General features: G+C 34.4%; 1 protein-coding gene across 1 annotated transcript in view; it reads left to right on the plus strand.

Annotated features, from left to right (window-relative positions):
- The first annotated feature begins 1964 nt into the window (after window positions 1-1964).
- The window catches only part of LOC135696501 (exportin-7), a 31675-nt gene continuing 14312 nt past the window's right edge, over window positions 1965-19327 (plus strand). The window contains exons 1-18 of the mRNA XM_065215903.2: window positions 1965-2091; window positions 2196-2342; window positions 6090-6183; window positions 6830-6900; window positions 7706-7867; window positions 8189-8224; window positions 8952-9020; window positions 9866-9904; window positions 10355-10481; window positions 11935-12008; window positions 13026-13145; window positions 13519-13665; window positions 14440-14559; window positions 15191-15243; window positions 16074-16131; window positions 17455-17590; window positions 18385-18490; window positions 19068-19110. Coding sequence (XP_065071975.1) covers window positions 2080-2091; window positions 2196-2342; window positions 6090-6183; window positions 6830-6900; window positions 7706-7867; window positions 8189-8224; window positions 8952-9020; window positions 9866-9904; window positions 10355-10481; window positions 11935-12008; window positions 13026-13145; window positions 13519-13665; window positions 14440-14559; window positions 15191-15243; window positions 16074-16131; window positions 17455-17590; window positions 18385-18490; window positions 19068-19110 — 1614 coding nt within the window. The 5' untranslated portion in view covers window positions 1965-2079. The remainder of the gene's footprint in view (window positions 2092-2195; window positions 2343-6089; window positions 6184-6829; window positions 6901-7705; window positions 7868-8188; window positions 8225-8951; window positions 9021-9865; window positions 9905-10354; window positions 10482-11934; window positions 12009-13025; window positions 13146-13518; window positions 13666-14439; window positions 14560-15190; window positions 15244-16073; window positions 16132-17454; window positions 17591-18384; window positions 18491-19067; window positions 19111-19327) is intronic.

The following is a 19327-nucleotide window of genomic DNA, read 5'->3' on the forward strand; positions in this document are numbered from 1 at the left end:
TATATCACTTCACACATCATGCTCTACCTTAAAAAAGAAACCTGAAAGTCTCAGAGAAATGGACTAAAAGGTGTTATCCAATTAAATTGAAACAGATGTTAACCGAAATATTTTTTAAAAATTCAAATGTTCGGAAAAATTTTGAGAATTTTTCATATAAATCCAAAATAAGCCAAATTTTGGGCCAAATCCAAATCATATTTTGAAAGCCAAACAAATTTTCATAAATCCAAATTTCTGGAATTTGGATTAGAAAAATCCAAACTGGCAACCCTGCATGTAAACTAGCAGGTATTGTGCGGTTTAGCGAGGTTACCCGCGGGTGTCGGTTTTCCAAGAAATTGTATTTCGCCCCGGCATACGGGGCTTCATCAGGGCAAAAGCCCCGCATGCCGGGGCGAAATAATAGCCTTCACTGATTTACGTGTATTTACTGTTGTTTATTCTCGGCGTTTTGCGGTGTTTCTTATTTGCTACATTTTTATCGACTTTTCGCCGCAAGAACTCCTATCCTTTTTGCCCGTCGAGCAGCCTGCTACAGTGACCTTTTCTTCATTCACACATTCCAAGAAATTGTCTGTGCTCCTCCAGACTCGAGTGCCTTTTCATTTGAGTGCTCTTGAAACCGGCCATTTCTAGTAATCAGATAGATTCATTTTAAATTCTGATTTTAGTGCCTAATTCATGACGACACTTATTCCTTATGCCAAAAGATAGCCAATGTTCAAGATGCGTTCAGAGGATCGAAATAAAAACGCACATTCGAAGGAATTAGTAGATGCTGGGAATCATCTTACGAATGCCCTTGTATTCAAGCCTGTCCCCTTGCCCCTTGGTCGTTCCAGCGTCACTGATATTTTTAGTAGGTACTCCAGGTTTCTTTTCAAAGGTAAGACCTAATTTTCTTAACAGTTGCATTTTTTGGTCTATTATAATATTTCTTTAAATTTTGATAAAATATTTACTTGATTTTGTATCAAATGACATAGTCTTATAATCATTTCTAGCACCTTTCAACTGTGTCATAGTGAATTCACAGATATGTTAGAAGTCGCATTTTCTAGCCCTATTAACGTCAGAGAATTCGAAAGCAGGCGGTAAGATTGGAACGTTCTTGCAGCAGGTGTGCACCAATCAATGAATGACTGTGCTTCACAATTTTACAGGAGCTGTCTTTGAACGAAGCTTTCATTGAGCCTTAACTGGCAGTTTATATTGAAATTCTACATTTGGTAAAAACATTTAGTATCAAAAAACATGATTTTCGAAAAATGAAGGTCGATGACAAGAAAAAGGGCACTTAGGCATACTCTTCGTTAAGTGTCACAACTTGATAAGTTCATGTATCTGTTATCAACCAGAGCTAACTAATCATATTCATAATCTGAGTAAAATAAGGACAAAAATGCATTTTGTTCGTTTTTATCGTAAGTTTGTTTGTTAGCATCAACTATTCAAATTTTGCAATAGAACGTTTTCTGTGTTTCCTGTTGTTCCTGAAACTTATATTGCTGAAAAGGATTAAGCTCTCTTTATTCATATTTGAATTTTCGGGATTTAACAACAAGAGGTTATTGCATCTTTCCACTGTAACTATGCATTGTTTGATTCACTTTATTCCAGACAATCTTGAAGCAGGAACTTGTCTCTTTCTTGCAAAAAATGCATCAATTCATGAAAAGAGGGCACTTTCTCCAGAATAATAGCCTGTGCTCCCAACCCCTACTTTCAAGTTAGGGGTCTGAGACACAGGCTACAGAATAAAGGCATTCCCTCTTACAAAGGGCACTTTCTCGAGCAACATTTTTGTGCACCCGAAAAAAATTAAAAAATTTCATTATTTTGTAAAATTACTCCTATTTTTGCAAAAAAGAAGTAATTTTCTAAAATCTTTTTAGCCCTTGGTTCCAAAATTTGCAACTTGTGTCGTAATCCTCATCCCTGTTGACAAGCACCTGAAGTCTTTGCTTGGCCAGCTGCTAAAAGTAGTTGTGGAGGAGGGATCAATTTAATAAGAGGCAGGGGCAGCGCGCGCTGGAACTCTGAAAAGGAGGCAGAAAGCCACACTCATGGGTGAAAATGGACGATCAGGTAGATTTTATTTCTCTTTAAAATTAATTTAACTCTTAATTTATTCAACGCATTACAGTTTATATTCAGTTTTAATACTCACAGTTTGTTTTTATTTATTCTAGGAGTTATCCCAGTTGGAACTTTACTGCAAGCAGCTATATGAATCCCCCGATCCTTCAGCTAGGGGGGCAGCAGAAAAGGCGTTAATCTTATTTTCAAATTCGCCGGACTGTTTGAGGAAGTGTCAGTATTTGCTGGAAAGAGCAGCAGTAAGCACGGTTCTTTTTTTCAGTCATTCTGTATTGCAGCTAATGGCTAAGAGGACACAATTTTAGGAACCATTACCCATATTTATAGCGAGGATGGGAATTTCTTCCTTCTTGTTTTCCTAATGCGTCATAAGAGTAAAATACAAATTGCATAGCTGTGGCGAATAGAGGTGAAAATTTCAGATAAAACGCCACCTAAGGAAGTATGCCCAGTTTAACAATGCAATTTATTATATTTCCTGGAAGTTCTGATGCAGCATTAGAACGTTACATTTTCTGCATACAACCTATTTTATCAGTTTATATTGCATGCAAACAGACGTTCCACTATGGGGCACTAATACGACCTTTCACTTGCATCTGTCATACGTAGCATTGATGAAGAACATTAATAAATTTGCATTTTTAAAGGATGGCATCAAAAACTTAAAAGACCTCTTAGGTCATGGTAAAAACATTCTCCTCAGCAGGTCATCTTTTTTGAGCTGGATCACAATAGTGACATTTGATCTTGACAGCCATTGTGTACACAAAGTCATTGACAAAATCTCCTTTCAAAATTAACAGAAAACCTACTTCACGAGAAAAGTTTCAGGTTCACAAATAATATTGCAGCACAAAATTCACGACTCAGCATATTTTGGTATACCAACTCTTTTTGTTGTGACTTGATGTTTATTGAGTATTCTGGAAGCTTTTTAAAAATCATCTGCCTTATTGAATTCTAACTTTCAATGCGGTAATATCATATAAATTCTCATTAGAAGCTTTAAATGTAAATTGGACATGGGACCTTGATGATATATATTTATTTGAACACTTGTGGTTCTCCTGTGGATTTACTTTTACATTTAATGTAAAATTTCCATTTTCATCATAACTAATTCATCATATTGGGATAGGATTCTGAAGGTCTTCTCATACTAAATAATCTACCGGATTGAGGCAATTTTGATAAAGAATTTGCTTTTTGTTTTAATTTGTTGTATGGTGCTTACTTATTTAAACACCAGAACTAAACTCTTTTTGAGCAAAAGTGATTTGATAAAATGGAATAAACTGTGTTTATGAGTAACTAAGTCTTGTGTTTATCCAAAACAACTTTGGAAAATGTGATTTTTCTGAATTTTCATTAATGAATACCAGGCCTTGCAAGGAGAGGCACTCAAGCTCAACCAAGCACCTCTGCACACACTTATTCTAGGGAAAATTCTAGGGGCTTGATTGATTAAGCCCCTAGCATGTTTATGCTGTCTAAAAATTAAATAAAAGAACCAGATTATGTTATTGATGTACTTTGATGATGCTCATTTGAGCGCCTAGGAAGTTGAAGGTGTTCAGCCAGGGCTTGCCGCTTGGTCAGATATTTGGGGGCAAGCCTATTGTTTTGATGAAGTGACATCACATTTTCCATTGTTTTAGAACAAAAGACCGTTGTACTCCAAAATAGGCTTGCCCCCTAGCCCCCAGGTGTCCACCACTGTGCTTAGTTTGTTTTGCACCTGCTATTTGCTCCTCAGAGGACCTGTTAAATACATGAAATGGGACTTTAGAGTATATTTTCTATGGGAGAAGATTTACTTGCCCTTTCCGCATAGTCTTTGAATGTGCGACTTCTTGTTTTTTTGCCTTTTTTAAGAAACATTGTGTAATGTTGTGTATTTGTACTTTTGTACATTATTCAGGCCATGCTGGGAATAAAATGGCAGGGGTGCAGTGAATCGCACTCCTTGTGGTGCCAAGGCGTGCAATGGTGTGCTATTGCACCAAAGTACTTAATAATACAGTCAGCTGTATATGGACTAGACTACATAACTTTATCATAAGAAAACATAAGCAAGGCTAGTCCAATCAATACATTTTATCACACAAGCTTTATTAACGTCCAACCCAACATATTAAAGAGAAAAACATTAACAATAAGGTAGGTTAATTATTATGTAATCCTGCAGTTTATAAACCCTTCTGGTCTGCTTCTCCTGACAATCTCGTTCTCAAAATTTAAGAATTCTAACTGTGTTTTCACCATAAAGAAAACTTATCTGTTGACTAGTGTTAGAACGAATTAAATGGTTAATTGCACGTTTATATTTTGTAAGAAAGCTACAGTAGCTAAATCCTCACAATTTAAAGTCTCTTAATTTTGGAACATTTTTGGCCACATTTTATTAGTAAAAGTTTCTAAAGAGTTTTGTATTTGCATACAGATTAGAAAAATGCACATAAAGTAAACTGTATATAGAGGAATTGTGAGTCCTGAGAAAACGGGATTTTACTGATCGCACTTGCAAGATACACTCGTAAACTACACTCTATAAGCCTGTTTAAATAAACAAAGCCTTACATGTGCCATGGGGTTGTAACTACAGTGGAATCCCGATATAACGAACTCTGAAGGGAACCAGAAAATAGTTCGTATATCGGGAGTTTGTTAAACCGAGAGATAATGTTTTTTGGGGGTCCTTTCGCAGTTCACGCCTAAAAAACCTGTGGTGGGCTTGTTTAGGCTATCTCCAACCTCTGTGCACATGTACAGCCATACATGTACCATTTAACTCAAAAAAACCAATCTGAATTCAAATAATACAACTGGCTGGTCATTGAAAATGAAAATCTTAATGTTTCTTTCATAACTTGGGACCAAGAGATTGGCAAAGCTGGTATCACTTCGCTCTTAGTTGGTGCCTGAATGATGTCTTCAATTACTTCACATTCTTACTTGTCTTTTTCTGCTTCTCCATCTGGGTCTCTCAATAAAGTTTTGTCGTCGCTTATTGCTAATGCCTTATATGTAAGAAGTTATTTGTTAGTGTCAATGTACTCATTCGCAGTAATTTCTGACGCAATCGAACTTTCATCTCGTGGTCTGAGTATCAGCCAGTACTTGAAATGTATCATCGGCATGTTTTGCCGATTATAAAAATGATTTCTCCCCAAGAGAAATTGGTAAATGAATACCGAAAATAAATAAACAAAAATAACAGATGAAGAATTTATGAAAGTTCGTTATATCAAGGGTAATTATGATGAAGGGACCTAAAAATGGTTCGTGATAACGAGAGTTCGTTATATCCGGGGTTTGTTATACCGAGAGAATTTGTAAGGAGTTTGTTAGGCAGAATCCAAGGGACCAGGCATTTAGTTCGTTATACCGGAAAGTTCGTTATATCCGGGGTTCGTTATATCGTGATTCCACTGCAGTTATTGCAAATGAGACAAGCGACCACAACTGCAAAGCAAGGATTATCGGCCTAAAAGGTCGAGCGATTTTCAGACCTCAACTCAAAACTTTGATAAAGAAATTATGGAAACCTTCGTTTACAGGGGTTTTTCGTCACTTTCAGAACTTCTGTTAGTTTTAAACATGGTATCATCGTGTGCCTTGAAAGTCCGGCTACTAGAATCTGAAGAAATCGAGAAGTTGATGTTTTCATTCAAAAAACGTTTACCATAACTTTAAGCAAATTAGAATATTCGCCAAGTTTTTCGTCAAGTAGAAATCAAATAGAAACGATTGCGTGATTATCACCGTTCGTTCATAGTTGAATTATTATAAAAAAATTACATTGGGCCATATTGGTCACTTTAGAATAAAGTGTTATTTGCAGATTATTTAAGGCGTGCGATAAACTGCACTTCTGAGCAACGGAAGGCGTGTGCCAAGGCGTGGGCGTGCGATCGCATGCCATTCCCAGCATGGCCTGTTATTTATTTTCCACAGGTTTATGACACTTTGTCTTTTTTTAGTCTTCCTACTCACAACTACTTGCTGCTTCAACTCTATCAAAGCTGATCATAAAGGCAACATCAGTTTTACCAGTTGCAGAGAGGATTAACATCAGTGAGTCAGCATATAAGTTTAGTAAATGTTATTGCAATTAATTAAATGTTAATTGTATTTACTAGTTTAAATGAATCTTAATAAGCTAATTCAACTTGTTTCTCTAAAGTAAAGTGAAAAACCATAGAGAAACACCCCACGTGTTCTCTGTGAAACTTTATAACCAACTAACCTCAAAAAAAGCTTTGTACAAACTCAAAAATTGATAATAAAGAGTTATTCAATTTAATACAAAAGGAAGGGAAAAGAGCTAGATGAAACAATAGGGCCAAATAATTACTGTGTAAAGGTTGTCTCTGCTATTGTTTTGTGAGTTTGTTTGCCAAGAGTTCAATACATAAGTAACATAAAGTGCTAGTTTGATGAATAAGGGAAACCTTTGACACTATATTTGTTGCATAGTTGTTTAAGTCAGATAGTTGTGTGAAATGTTTTCTTTGTCCTATAAATTCTTGACAACAGTTTTAAGCAAATATGTTTTATCAGAGTATTGGAGCAAATATGTCCCTATAGATGTCTTATATGGTTTGTTTTGACATCTAGAACAATTTGAAACAAGCAGCTGTTATCAGAATGCAGGTTTAGAAATTTGTATTCATGAACTTTATTGCATGTACATAACAATATGTGGATGTTTTCATTGCAGGGAATTACATCTTGAACTATTTCATTACCAGACCAAAATTAGCACCCTTTGTTGTCCAAGCATTGGCTCAGGTAGAATTACTTTTCACAGTGAATCCTTCATGTTGGAAGTTTATAGTACTTTAACTGTGTTCCTTATATGATTGTTTTATATGTTATTAATTATTTTATACAAAAGATCAATTTATTTTGAATTACAAGAGTCATTGACTCAATTGAAATTCATCAATTTGTCTTCATTTCATATGTTACAATTTATCTTTAAACAGATTTTTATGATCAGAATTAACCAGAATTAGTCTGTTTTTTCATCACCATGGCAACACCAAGAAAATAAATATTTACCTTGCTTTTATCAACTTTTTCAATATTGTTAGTTACCAAGGATTAAGTAATAATAGATTTTAGCTTTTGCTCATAATGAAATAATGCCCAAATATTTGTGATGCATTTAATCTTTGGCTGGACACATGAGAATAAGTCCAAAATCAATAGTAGGGGCTGAAGCAAATTATTGTTGTGAATAAAGATTTTACTTGAAATTTTACCTCTTGCTTTTATATTTTTTTACAATGGCAAAGCCATAATATCAAGTTGATTCATAATTATAAGTTCAAATAACCTCCCAGACTGCAATACAAAAGAATCATGCTATAATTGTCAAAGATACCTTTTGGAGTTAAAATTCCAACATGTCATGAACAAACTTATGTTTATTTTGGATCCACACGCACACCCACAGACAAAAGCATAAGCAAATCAAGACATTTCTGTCAATATTATTGCACCCACTTTCACTCCCACTGGATTTAAGTATTTTATTAAAGACAATTCTATCATTTTTAGTAAAATAACATACTATCTTTTTTTTTAATAGCTTCTTGCAAAACTTACAAAATTTGGTTGGTTTGATACCCAAGATGACACATATGTGTTTCGAAGTATCACTGATGATATTGGTCAGTTTCTACAAGGATCTATCGAGCACTGTATTATTGGCATAAAGATTCTTGCTGAAATTGTTTCCTTAATCAATCAGGTATTTTCCATCTTTTATTATTCTCAAAAACACAGCTATCACTTTTCCATTTTAATCATATACTCAACATTAGCTTTTTCAATATAAATATCGGTATACTTTCTTATCAGATCTAGAGAATGGGATAGGAGTTCTATGAATCATTTTGCATCTAATAACAATATACTCTATAGTGGTTTAAAAAACAGTGTGGAGGTCAGCAAGTATGGTTGCAATCTAGTCTGTTCTTTTCATGAAAAGCTATTCTGTTCTAATGTTTAATTCTCTTTCTTTTTTTGTATGCTGTTATGATTAACAAATGTTGACACTGCTTTCTTGTAGACAGAATCCACCCTGTCAATTTCAAAATATCGCAAGGTTTGTATCCCAGATTTTTTATCTGTTTTTGTATAAATAGAAAGGATAAAACAGACAAGATATCAATAATTTATCTTCAATGGACTGTAGGAAAATACAGCATACCTTTTTTTCTATAATAATGTTTTGTTTTAATGTCTTATTACATTTTCATCATTTTCATTATAATAAAAATGTAAAGGAGATGAGCTTTTCTATGATTTTTTATTTCAGAATAAAGATATACAAAACAGAAGTTTTCTTGATTCAATATTTTATCTTGATTAAAGTATTGAATTTTTTCTTCAAAATTATTCGATTTTAGAGCATATTAATTGAATTAATTATGGCAAAAAATTGTGAGATTCGTCGAAATTGTAATATTGACTTACACAGGTTGCTATTCACCCTTGAAGAATGGGATTTTTATTGTCAATGAACTTTTTGTCAATCAAGGGTTACTGTTTTAAAAAGAAACATCTTTTGTTTTCCTAATCTGCTACTTGCTGGTATCTCTCCAAAACTCTTTTCCATTATCATACTGCAACCAAACTGTTTGTATTCAGATATCATGCCTTAAGGTATTTTCATTAAGGCAGATTGTTTGCCCAATTCGAGGTAGCTGCATCTTAGATCATGTCAGCAAGTTTTCTTTCATTTCCCCAATCTTCCTGTTGCATAATAAGACCCTGCTTTCTCCAATGCTGATGGCAGCTGACACCAATCACCTTTTGTATTCATATTCTAGATTTCAGCATCATTTCGAGATGCAGCTCTGTATGATATTTTCACCATGTGTCTAACGATGCTTAAACAGGTATCTCATTTTATGTTATAACTAGCAACTCTCGACTCAAAAATACGGTTTTCCTGTTCTTCGTGAACCCAGCGTATATATTCTAGTGAATGCTGCGAATCTAAGATAATTTAAATACTTTTCTATAAAACTTCAAGGCTGTAAATTTTACTTGTCACTACAACATCGCTTTATGTTGCCCAATTAGATTTCCTACATCTGGCATCAAGTTGAAAACAATCAAAAGTGTCGTTTGGCCAACCTTTTTCGTTATGATTTATTTGGCGAAAATTTAACTCTTATTTATATACACAAGAACAGGAAAGTATTGTTGTAATATACTGTCAAGGATTCTTATGCTAGCAAAGAGTTGTTTTTTCCAACCCCTGGTACCCCCTTTCTATCTTCATAAGCCAATTGCACAGACACAACTATCCATTGTCAAAGTCACATATATGATGTGAGGATGGCTCAGTGGTTAGGGCGTGCCCTACAGATACATTAGGGTCCGTGGTTCGAGTCCTTGGCATGACCAAACTTTCACCCAGAATGAGAAGAGTCGCCAGCTGTCTGTAATTCCAGGCGTATAAATCACGGTGGAAGGTCACATCGAGGGCAAGGACCAGGAAACTGCTCGATAAGCATAGCTTCTACTAGGTAGCAACAAATACAAGATATTGTTTTAGAGGTCCTATTCGACTTCTTAAAAGACTGCTTTGGAGCTAATCAATTCTTAATCAATTCAAGTTCATTTTCCTTGCCTATTATTCTATTAAAAGATCGAGCGTGTTTCTTCTATCCTCGTGAAACATTGAATTATTTCTTCCTTTTCATGCTAGATAGTGTGATTATTTTATATCCTATAGATTTCAAATAAGAGGATCGATTTTCAAAATCAGCAGCAAGTAAGTTCATCAATATTTTTCCAACAATGATTTTTTGAGGCTTCCAGGTCATTGTTGTAGAGGGATCTTGGTATCGATAACCTCAGTAAAGTCGAATTTGCTGAAGTCGAAAGTTGCTTATATCCTTTTAGGTTGTGTAAGTCGTGTTTATAGCACATTAATACACTATATGCAATCGCCTTTCTTATGTTGTTTGAAAAGGCATGAATATTTTGCAGCAGCACAGTATGAAACAACGAAGGTATGTGACTTGCAAGCATTTACTGTGCTAAGAACTAAGCGCATGGTTGCCAAGCCTTCCGCATTTATATATGCGTAAGCTGAATGTTGTCAGTCTCCACCGGTTCGTCTTACGGTCAGCTCTTCGTAAGTTATCTCGCGGTTATCATTTGTTTTTGTCTTTAACTGTTTTTAAAGTATATCTATGAATTTGCTTTGTTTGTTTGCTAGATCTCCCTTATCAAAGAGCTGCTGCAGTTAGTGAAAAACTGTCTCGCCTACGATTTTATTGGAACCTCATTTGATGAGTCGACCGATGATATGGGCACAGTGCACATACCTACTCAGTGGAAACAGTGTATGTGTTCATTTCGATAAACCTTTCAACTTATTGAACCCAGATCCTTTTTTAGGTTTTCTGTCTTTATTTTTCGTGGCGCGATAAAGGCAGCATAGTTAAATACATAGTCTGGTTCTAAGGCGAACGTCTTAATTTAAAATTTTAGATTAAGTGCTTATTAGTATTTGATGCAATTTCATATTTAATAAAATAATGTACAATTCCAGCTAATTTTGCATTGCAAAATGCTTTGCAAAATTTTATCGTTGAAACTTATGTGAATCTATGATTTCTTTAAACCATCGAAAAGAATGTCAATAATTAAATACTTTTTAATTTCATGTCTCTTTTCTACCTGGTGGTTTAGGGGCGTCACACTAGGGGGGGGGGTGGAGGAGCAGCTGCAGAGGGGACAATAAGTGCCCTGAAATATACGACTTCTAAATAAATTAATTGATGTCCACTGTGACCACTCTCGCTACGTTAATTCCCATCAGAAAATATAAAATAGATGATAACACCAGCACAAAAAGGCAAAGGTTGAAAGGTTTGTCTGTGATAAGGTGGGCCACAAAAGGAAAGCGGTAAAGATAAAAGTAGACAAACAAGGGTCTTTTCATCAACTTTTTCTCTATGTTTAGAATCTTTGGTGGTAAGAAAACCCAGCAGTATGGGTGGCACATATCCATTGATATTTTATTATGTTGCCTCCCCCCCCCCCCACGAATGCTCGATCATGTCAATAGAAAAATTCTACAATTTGCCCCCAGCACCAACACTGCCCCTCCTGTCTTACTCTTGTGCAGGATAAAGCAGGAAAAAATGGATTATCAATTGAATTTTCGAACAAAGGGCCGGCATATTAAAAGATGCTGGACAAGGCAATCCGCAATTTTCCTAGAATCTTGCGATGAAAAATTTGATAATAGATAATAAGCAGGAACAACTCAAAACGACGAGGAGCAAAGACCTATCAATAAATCCAGTTTGATAAACGAACCTTTAAAGTAAAGAAAAATTAACTATTATTTTACCCCGGCATATGGAACTTCATTCGAGCAAAAATCCCTGAACTGTGATGCTATTTCGTTAGACCACTTAAAATTCACTGTAAATCTTATTATCGTAATCCCTGCTTTAAAGGTGACAAATTGAGTATAGGTTTCCTTAAGGAAAGTACCGCGACAAATATCATTCCATCATCTATCTTTGTGGAAGAAGTTTTAACATTTGAAAGAGCTTAGCCACGACTTATATTTTGTTGATTTTTTTCTATCCACATTTTCTGAGGTTTTAGCTAATAATGCATAAGAGTTTTCATCATAGATTTGTTGCATTGAAAAATAATGGTTTGTAGGTTCAATGCAATTGTTGATTATACGAGAGATTGGATTAAGGTCCTAGAATTTTCTGCCTTTTCCTCATAGTTATGTCTGAAGTCAACTTAAGGTATTCATTTTTCATTTCACAGTGTTTTTAGACTTCAGCAATATTCACCTATTCTTGGATTTGTACCAGGCTGTTCCCCAAAGTATTTCATCAATGGTTAGTATGCGCTATTCTACAAGCCTTGCTATTTTCATAATATATATGATATATAATAATAATAATAAAATGAATTTTCATACAGGATAAAAAACTTCAACAATTGATTCCTGCTATCATTGTTTGTCCTGTAGAAATGAAAGATGCTTAAAAAGAAAAAAAATTAGATGATAATTACATCTTTAGGAATATAGTTGTTTGTAAGTTGTTATGTAATGCATAAAAATGAGAGAGTGTGAGGGTTTCTGCCAGCAAGATAAAAAGCTTTATCCATACACATAGACTTTTTTGAGGATGCTCTTTTTTATACGTTGATATACTGCAGTTTGTTTGCAGCCTTTCTCTATTGTCTGTCTGAGCTTTCAGGTACTTTTATCTAAGTATTTTAGTTGAAATTTTTTCAGTAAAGGGTCGAAATGTCAGTACAAAATTAGATAATATCCAAGTTACCCCTAAATCTTTGAAACAAGGATGAACTATTTTATGCCATCTTCTGTAAGCACAAAGCAGCTTTTATGCCAAGGTTGGGCTAGTATCTAAGAGACGCTAGGAAGTCACTTGATCTATTGCGAAGACTCTATGCAAGAACATTTTTTGTAAAGTCATGTGAACCAATGAATTAAATGTGCTTTTGTCACCTCTTCTTGTTTTAGAATTTCAGGTCACCAGAAATCAGATTTAGAACTTACCTTTGATGCCTTACATTTGCACATGTTACAGCTGTGTTAGTTTTCTTCCGTTTCTGTGAAAAAAATAAATCACAGAATTTCACATACTTTTAACTTTTAGAAGGCTAAAGGGCCATCTTGAGATCTTCTCTGATTCTGCAATTTTGTTGTACCAGTATTGAAACACGATGGCAGTCAACCTTGCAATTTACTGACTCCAAGATGTGACCTCTCACTCTAGATTGCTTCAACGCCAACACGAATATGACATTTCAACCAGATAATTTTATTAACAGCGTTCCTTGTAAAGTCAGTTACAATATTATTGTATACTCGTTTTTCCCTTTAGGCCATGGTATGCTATGTGCAATTGGCGTCCGTAAGAAGGTCACTCTTCGACCCAACGGAGAGAGCAAAGTATCTTCAGGAACTCCTTAATGGTGCCAAACGAATTTTAGAATCACCCCAAGTATGTTTTCATGTGCACTTGTTTTAGAAAAGTAGGTTTTAAATTGATTTTTGAGATGATATTTACAGTTGAGTGTTTTTCTACTTTTAGAATAGTTTTTGAAATTTTGAAAACGGTGTTTTAAAATTTGAGAAATAGATTCTAAATTTTGTTAATGTTTGGACACTTGAAACGTTAAAGTCTATTTCCAGACTCTTATGCATATCTTTTGAATTTTCGTCTTTTGTCCAGTTTTTAAAAATAGCTAACAGACTTCCAAATTCATTATCTTTTTAACTCCTTTTGTTTTGTGCTTTACAAAACTGCTAAATAAAGGTATTAAAATTAAAATGTGAATTATTTTAATCTTTTTGTTAAATATTACTTCCTTTAGTCCCTTGAAGACCTTGACAATTATCATGAATTTTGTCGCTTTCTTGCGCGAGTGAAATCGAATTATCAACTTGGAGAAATCATAAAGACGGAGAACTATAGAGAATTCATTGAAATGATTGCGAAATTTACTGTTACAAGCCTTCAGGTTAGTTTTTATCTATTTTTATTCAATTTCTTTTGTATATGTAATTACAAATGTTAGGAAAAGCCACATGGTACAAAATAGTTGTTTCACGGGGAAGGGGGCGTTTATTTTCCTATACGATGTATTTCTTGGCCCCTTTGTATCCTTTGAGACCTGTTGACTATAACATTCATCCTCCTATTATATTTACCGTTTAATTGTGTATTGTGTCAAAAGTTTGCCACATGTAATCGACAAAGATCTATAACAGGGACGGACACTTGATCAATTTTTTCGGAGGTAAGCCTATTGTGGCGGCGTCACGGTGACGTCACATTTCCCTTTGTTTTGGAACAAAAGACCACTGTCCTCTAAAGTATTTTGGGGGTAGTCGCCCCTCTCACCCCCCAGGTGTCCGCCATTGATCTATAATATCTTGCTTTGGTGTTTAGACAGGGGTTCAAAGTTGCTTTTCCATTTTTCAGGCTTAATGCAATCATTTAAAAACAGACATCAAACTGTTGCATTATAAGACCCACACAATCTATTTACATTTCAAATTCAGAAATCAGAAAGCATCAACAAGCTTGTCCTACTGCAAATTTTCAAGGTTGCAGGAAAAAGCACAAAAATATTCATCAAACGGCTTTCTTATCTTTGGTTTACAATCATTCATATCATTTGTATGCAATTAACATCAATTATAGTCTATTGTACTATATTTTTAGCATCTTTGAATCTTGTCATGTACTGTACTGCTAGTTTATGTTGAAGATGAGATGTTTTCTTTTGCAGATGTGGCAATTTGCCCCCAACAGTGTGTACTATCTTATGAATATGTGGCAAAAAATGGTTGCTTCCTGTCCTTTTGTGAAGGCAAATGAGCCCCATTATCTTGACCGATTCACACCACAGGTATTTCTTGCCCTTTGATGTATGTTTCTGTATATTCATTTTTGGGTGATGTAGGCATAGAGATGTCGCGAAAAGTATTTTTTTTATGTTTTTCAACTTTACATTGAGATTTAATGCATGATTCGAAACAGTGTATCAATACACCAATTCAACGTACAGCCTCATTTTGAAAAATTCTTTAAATTCTTTTTCACAACGTTTTTGACTTCAGATTTGGACTGAGAGCAGGAATTTTGATCTACTTGGAAGCTTTCGTTATGTTATTGCTAAAGATTTGCGACTAAAGGGGTACAGTTTCACCCGGAACGATTTTTGCGGTCAAATCCCTTGCAAGTTTTCAAATTTCATTTCTCCGTAAAATCTAAAATACAAGCAAAAACGACATGAAAAATTGTATCTGGCCTAAAATTATGGCGTTAAAACCAAATCTGAGCTTGAAAAATTTGGTACAATGAAGTTTGGAGAAATTTTAAAAACGAGGGCGTAAGTTGAATTGGTGTATACGCTTACTGTCAAAAAAAATATTTTCTCTCCAAACTTAAAAGCGATGTTAAAAGGAACTTCATATTTGCTGGACGGTACAACGGAAAGTGCTTACCTAGCTTGTAAAAATCATTTTGGTTATTTTTAGATAACAGAGGCATTTGTTACCGCGAAGTTACAATCAGTTGCCGATGTTTTAAGGTAAGCTTTTTTGCCATTCTTTTATTAGGTTTTTTTATAATGAATTTAAGTTTTTTTTTAATTTTTATTCTATAGATTTTGCCAGGCATTTTGCTGATATATTCACCTGCTAAAATTGTCATGTTTTTTATCTGATTGGCTGGCTTGACAGGAGTTCTTGGATTTTGATTGGTTATTTCAGAGTTTGAATGAATTCCATACCCAATCAAATTGCCCCATACCGTCAACATGTCTTAACAATCTCTGCAGTAATGGATTGGACGGAATCAATATGTGTTTTTGTAGTGTTGAGATATCCTTTCATTTTTGATAGTTTTATTAAGTTTTAAAGGATAATTTTTATCTCGTTTTAAAGGGATAATTTTTATCTCATTTTACAGGGATAATTTTTATCTCGTTTTGAAGGGATAATTTTTATCTCGTTTTGAAGGGATAATTTTTATCTCGTTTTAAAGGGATAATTTTTATCTCGTTTTGAAGGGATAATTTTTATCTCGTTTTAAAGGGGTAATTTTTATCTCGTTTTAAAGGGATAATTTTTATCTCGTTTTAAAGGGATAATTTTTATCTCGTTTTGAAGGGATAATCTTTATCTCGTTTTAAAGGGATAATTTTTATCTCGTTTTGAAGGGATAATTTTTATCTCGTTTTGAAGGGATAATTTTTATCTCGTTTTGAAGGGATAATTTTTATCTCGTTTTAAAGGGATAATTTTTATCTCGTTTTGAAGGGATAATTTTTATCTCGTTTTAAAGGGATAATTTTTATCTCGTTTTAAAGGGATAATTTTTATCTCGTTTTAAAGGGATAATTTTTATCTCATTTTACAGGGATAATTTGGATGATCCTCTTGAAGACAAGTCTACGTTGCATCAGCAATTGGATCAGGCAAGTTAAGCTAATAGAAACTATTGTTAACAGGAACTAGACTTTTTCATTGCACTTTTGAAGCTACTGTGCGTGTTTTTTTGGAATAGTTGTATTTTGGCGGTAATCGAAGCAGACTGTTAAAATAGAAGCAGTCTTGGTTTCTGATTTTCTTATTTCTTTCATCATTCACATTTAAGAGTGGGCTTTGTCGCTTATTTGCCTTCAACCTGAACTTTAAAACGATGAAAAGTGTTACGTGACAAGGTGCTTTTGTTTAAGCTAATTACGCTAGTTTAACCTACTCACTAGGATGCTTCGCTATTTGATGTGATCATGTGCGTTGGCTTCTCATTTCTCTCTTTGTGGCCTAACTTCTCATCTTTAAATCATTAAGAAGTAATAATTCTTCTCGTTTTTGGTGTTTTCTAATTAGATCGTACTTTCGAAACAAGTTTTCTTTGGTCTTGTGTTTTCACTTTGCTTCTGTGCTATCCTGCTACTTTCTCTGAGCAGACCTCTCTTTTTTTCCATGATTTTTTTAAACGCTATTCCTCATCTCGTAAAGACCTGACTGATGCTTTGTTGCACTCAAATCCTGTCCGCTTTATCTTAACTTTATTGTGTGGTCTCTCTCTCCATTTTGCCATGCCATTCTTTCAATGTTAGACTGCTTTCTATGAGTGAAGTGATTTGGTGATAGGATGTTCTTTCAGTAAAATCTCGTTCAAGTCATCTTAACTTCCTATACCTGTTGGTTTGAAGGTTTGAAGGGCTGCTTTTAAAATGACAGTGGCAATTACTGTATCGTTTGTTGCCTGATCTTCCTACCCCAAAGATATGTCTCGAATGCTCTTTTGAATGAAATGTTCAACAACAAAAGCATCGTTTAGGCATTCTTTTAGTACGCTTATGTTTTCTTCCCTGCATCAAATTGTGCATCTCCGTCTATTGCGCACAATTTTTTTAAGTTTTTCTAATCATAACACCATGTAGGTTAGGAGGCATTAGGTTATAAAGACATTCTTATCAACTGTATGCTAATTTTCTTAACTATATATATTAATATATTTATTAATTATTATATTAGTTAATCATCTTCGTCTTTGTTTTCGAATATTATTTGTCCCTGCATGTAAGCTCAGTTTATCCACCAACCTCTTGCTTCTATGATTGTATTTTCATGCTTGTACCAAGTTTTATCAAATAGCTGTACATGCAGTGACCAACGGTATTTCATCAGCGTAACCCTCAGCATTGAGGTTACTGATTTAGCTATGTAGATCTAAACATCTAGTGTTAACTCAATGGCACTTTCTGACAACTGACGTTTTCTTTTCTTAGATATCAACAATAGGCCGGTGTGAATATTCTAAAACCTGTTCACTTCTGATTTCACTGTTCGATCAAACTGCCCAGTCATACCAAGCTCTTCTACAATCAAATGGATCCATGACAAATGACATCACAATACAAGAAGGTAAGTAAGCTATTTTTACCCAAAGTTACCCTGTGAAAATGGAACGGAAACCATGCTTTAAAGGGACAATGTCCCGTCTGTCAACCATTCAAAATAGGCTTTCAATAGCATTGCATTGCAATAGATCTGTTGTAAAATTTAAATGGCCAGCGACATATGTCGGGACGTAGTGTCTTTCATATGTTGCAAAAAACTTTCGCTTTTTGTGAAAATTTAAAGAAAAGAGAATTTACGTTGTTTTAGTTTACATATATGGTTACTTCGTTTAGGGGCTATTACAAAATTCGATGCATTTTTAAAGAAGTTCGAGATCCTTGATATTATGGAAAGTTTTAACTTGTGCCAGAGTTTCATAGCTAAATTGATGGAAAATTTTATATCCTTCTGAGGCAATGTGTTTATTCCAGAAGTGATTGCTTTAACTCATCCACACCTTATTTTGGGTTGTTTCATTACACGAAAGGAGAAAATTAAGAAATCATCCGTTAATTTTTGAGACCTTATGAAAGTATCGTTTGTCCGTCCGTCACGGATATTGAATTTCATAATAGCCCTTGTAATACGGTATTATATGTCAGTTGCTCAAAAGCGATGAAGCACAAAACTTAGATGCTTTACTGAAAACATTTTTGTTATGTAGTGGCCTCTTTTGAGGTAGTAATAATCTTTGGTGAGCCTATATCATTAAACTAGTGCACTGTGTAATGTGCTATAAAGTTAAGAATGACAGTGCTGTTGGTTTCTTGCATGTTTTCTTTAATGTAGGCCGATTTCTTTAATCTTTGATAATTTAGGCCGATTAACATGGTTGGTGTTCATGATTGGCTACTCAATCGGAGGTCGAATATCCTTCTCAGCAACAGAAGAGCACGACGCATTTGACGCTGAATTATGCACAAGGTAAGGTACCATTTGAACCTCTGTTCTATATTTGATGATGTCTGACCGCTTAATTTTGTTTAGCTTATCTATGTTTAACTTTTTATCGTTTGTTTTGATTTCTGTATTGAATTTCAATGTAATTCCTAGAATATTTCGCGTGCTCTTTATTTTGCGCCTTAAAAATAGAAAGCAAGTCACATAAAAGTATCTTCATTTTGTATTCTATTCACCAAGAATTTTATGAGCTTGAAATTCTGTTTTGCGCCTCTGTTTATTTTTAACTTCTTTTTGAGCAATCATATTTGGACCGGCTACGCCCTCAATGACAAAAAATATTAATATTTCATTAAAAAACTATTGTATTTAAAGCAGTGCTGAATTTGCATTCAATGCAGTTTAGCGTATTGTGCGTCAATCACTGATGACCAAAAAGTAATATAATCAACTAACGACTTTGTACATTTAAAGGTTATATATACATATGTATGAATTCGCAGTTCTCGAGTTTGTTCTAGTGAATTGTTATGTCATTGCTACGTCACTGTTACGTCATTTTATGTCATTTCACGTCATTGCTACGTCATTACTTTTGCAGGGTATTAACGTTGATGAACCTCACGGACTCGAAACTAAGTCAGGCAAGTAATATTTAGATTGTTTTCGATCTTTATTGCTAGAAGCTTCTCAAAACATGTTTTTCTTACTACATTAGTCTTCCCCTTGCATTGACTGTGTATTGGTGCAACACCTGCCAAGAAATTTCTGTATTTTCAAAACACATCAAATATGGGTTATAATTTAACCTGTGTCGGATATGTGATTTCGATCCAGGACAAGAACAGGATTTGAGGAAAA

Source organism: Rhopilema esculentum, chromosome 14, assembly GCF_057945365.1.
Source record: "Rhopilema esculentum isolate cy_ngs chromosome 14, ASM5794536v1, whole genome shotgun sequence".
Taxonomy (NCBI): Eukaryota; Metazoa; Cnidaria; class Scyphozoa; order Rhizostomeae; family Rhizostomatidae; genus Rhopilema; species Rhopilema esculentum.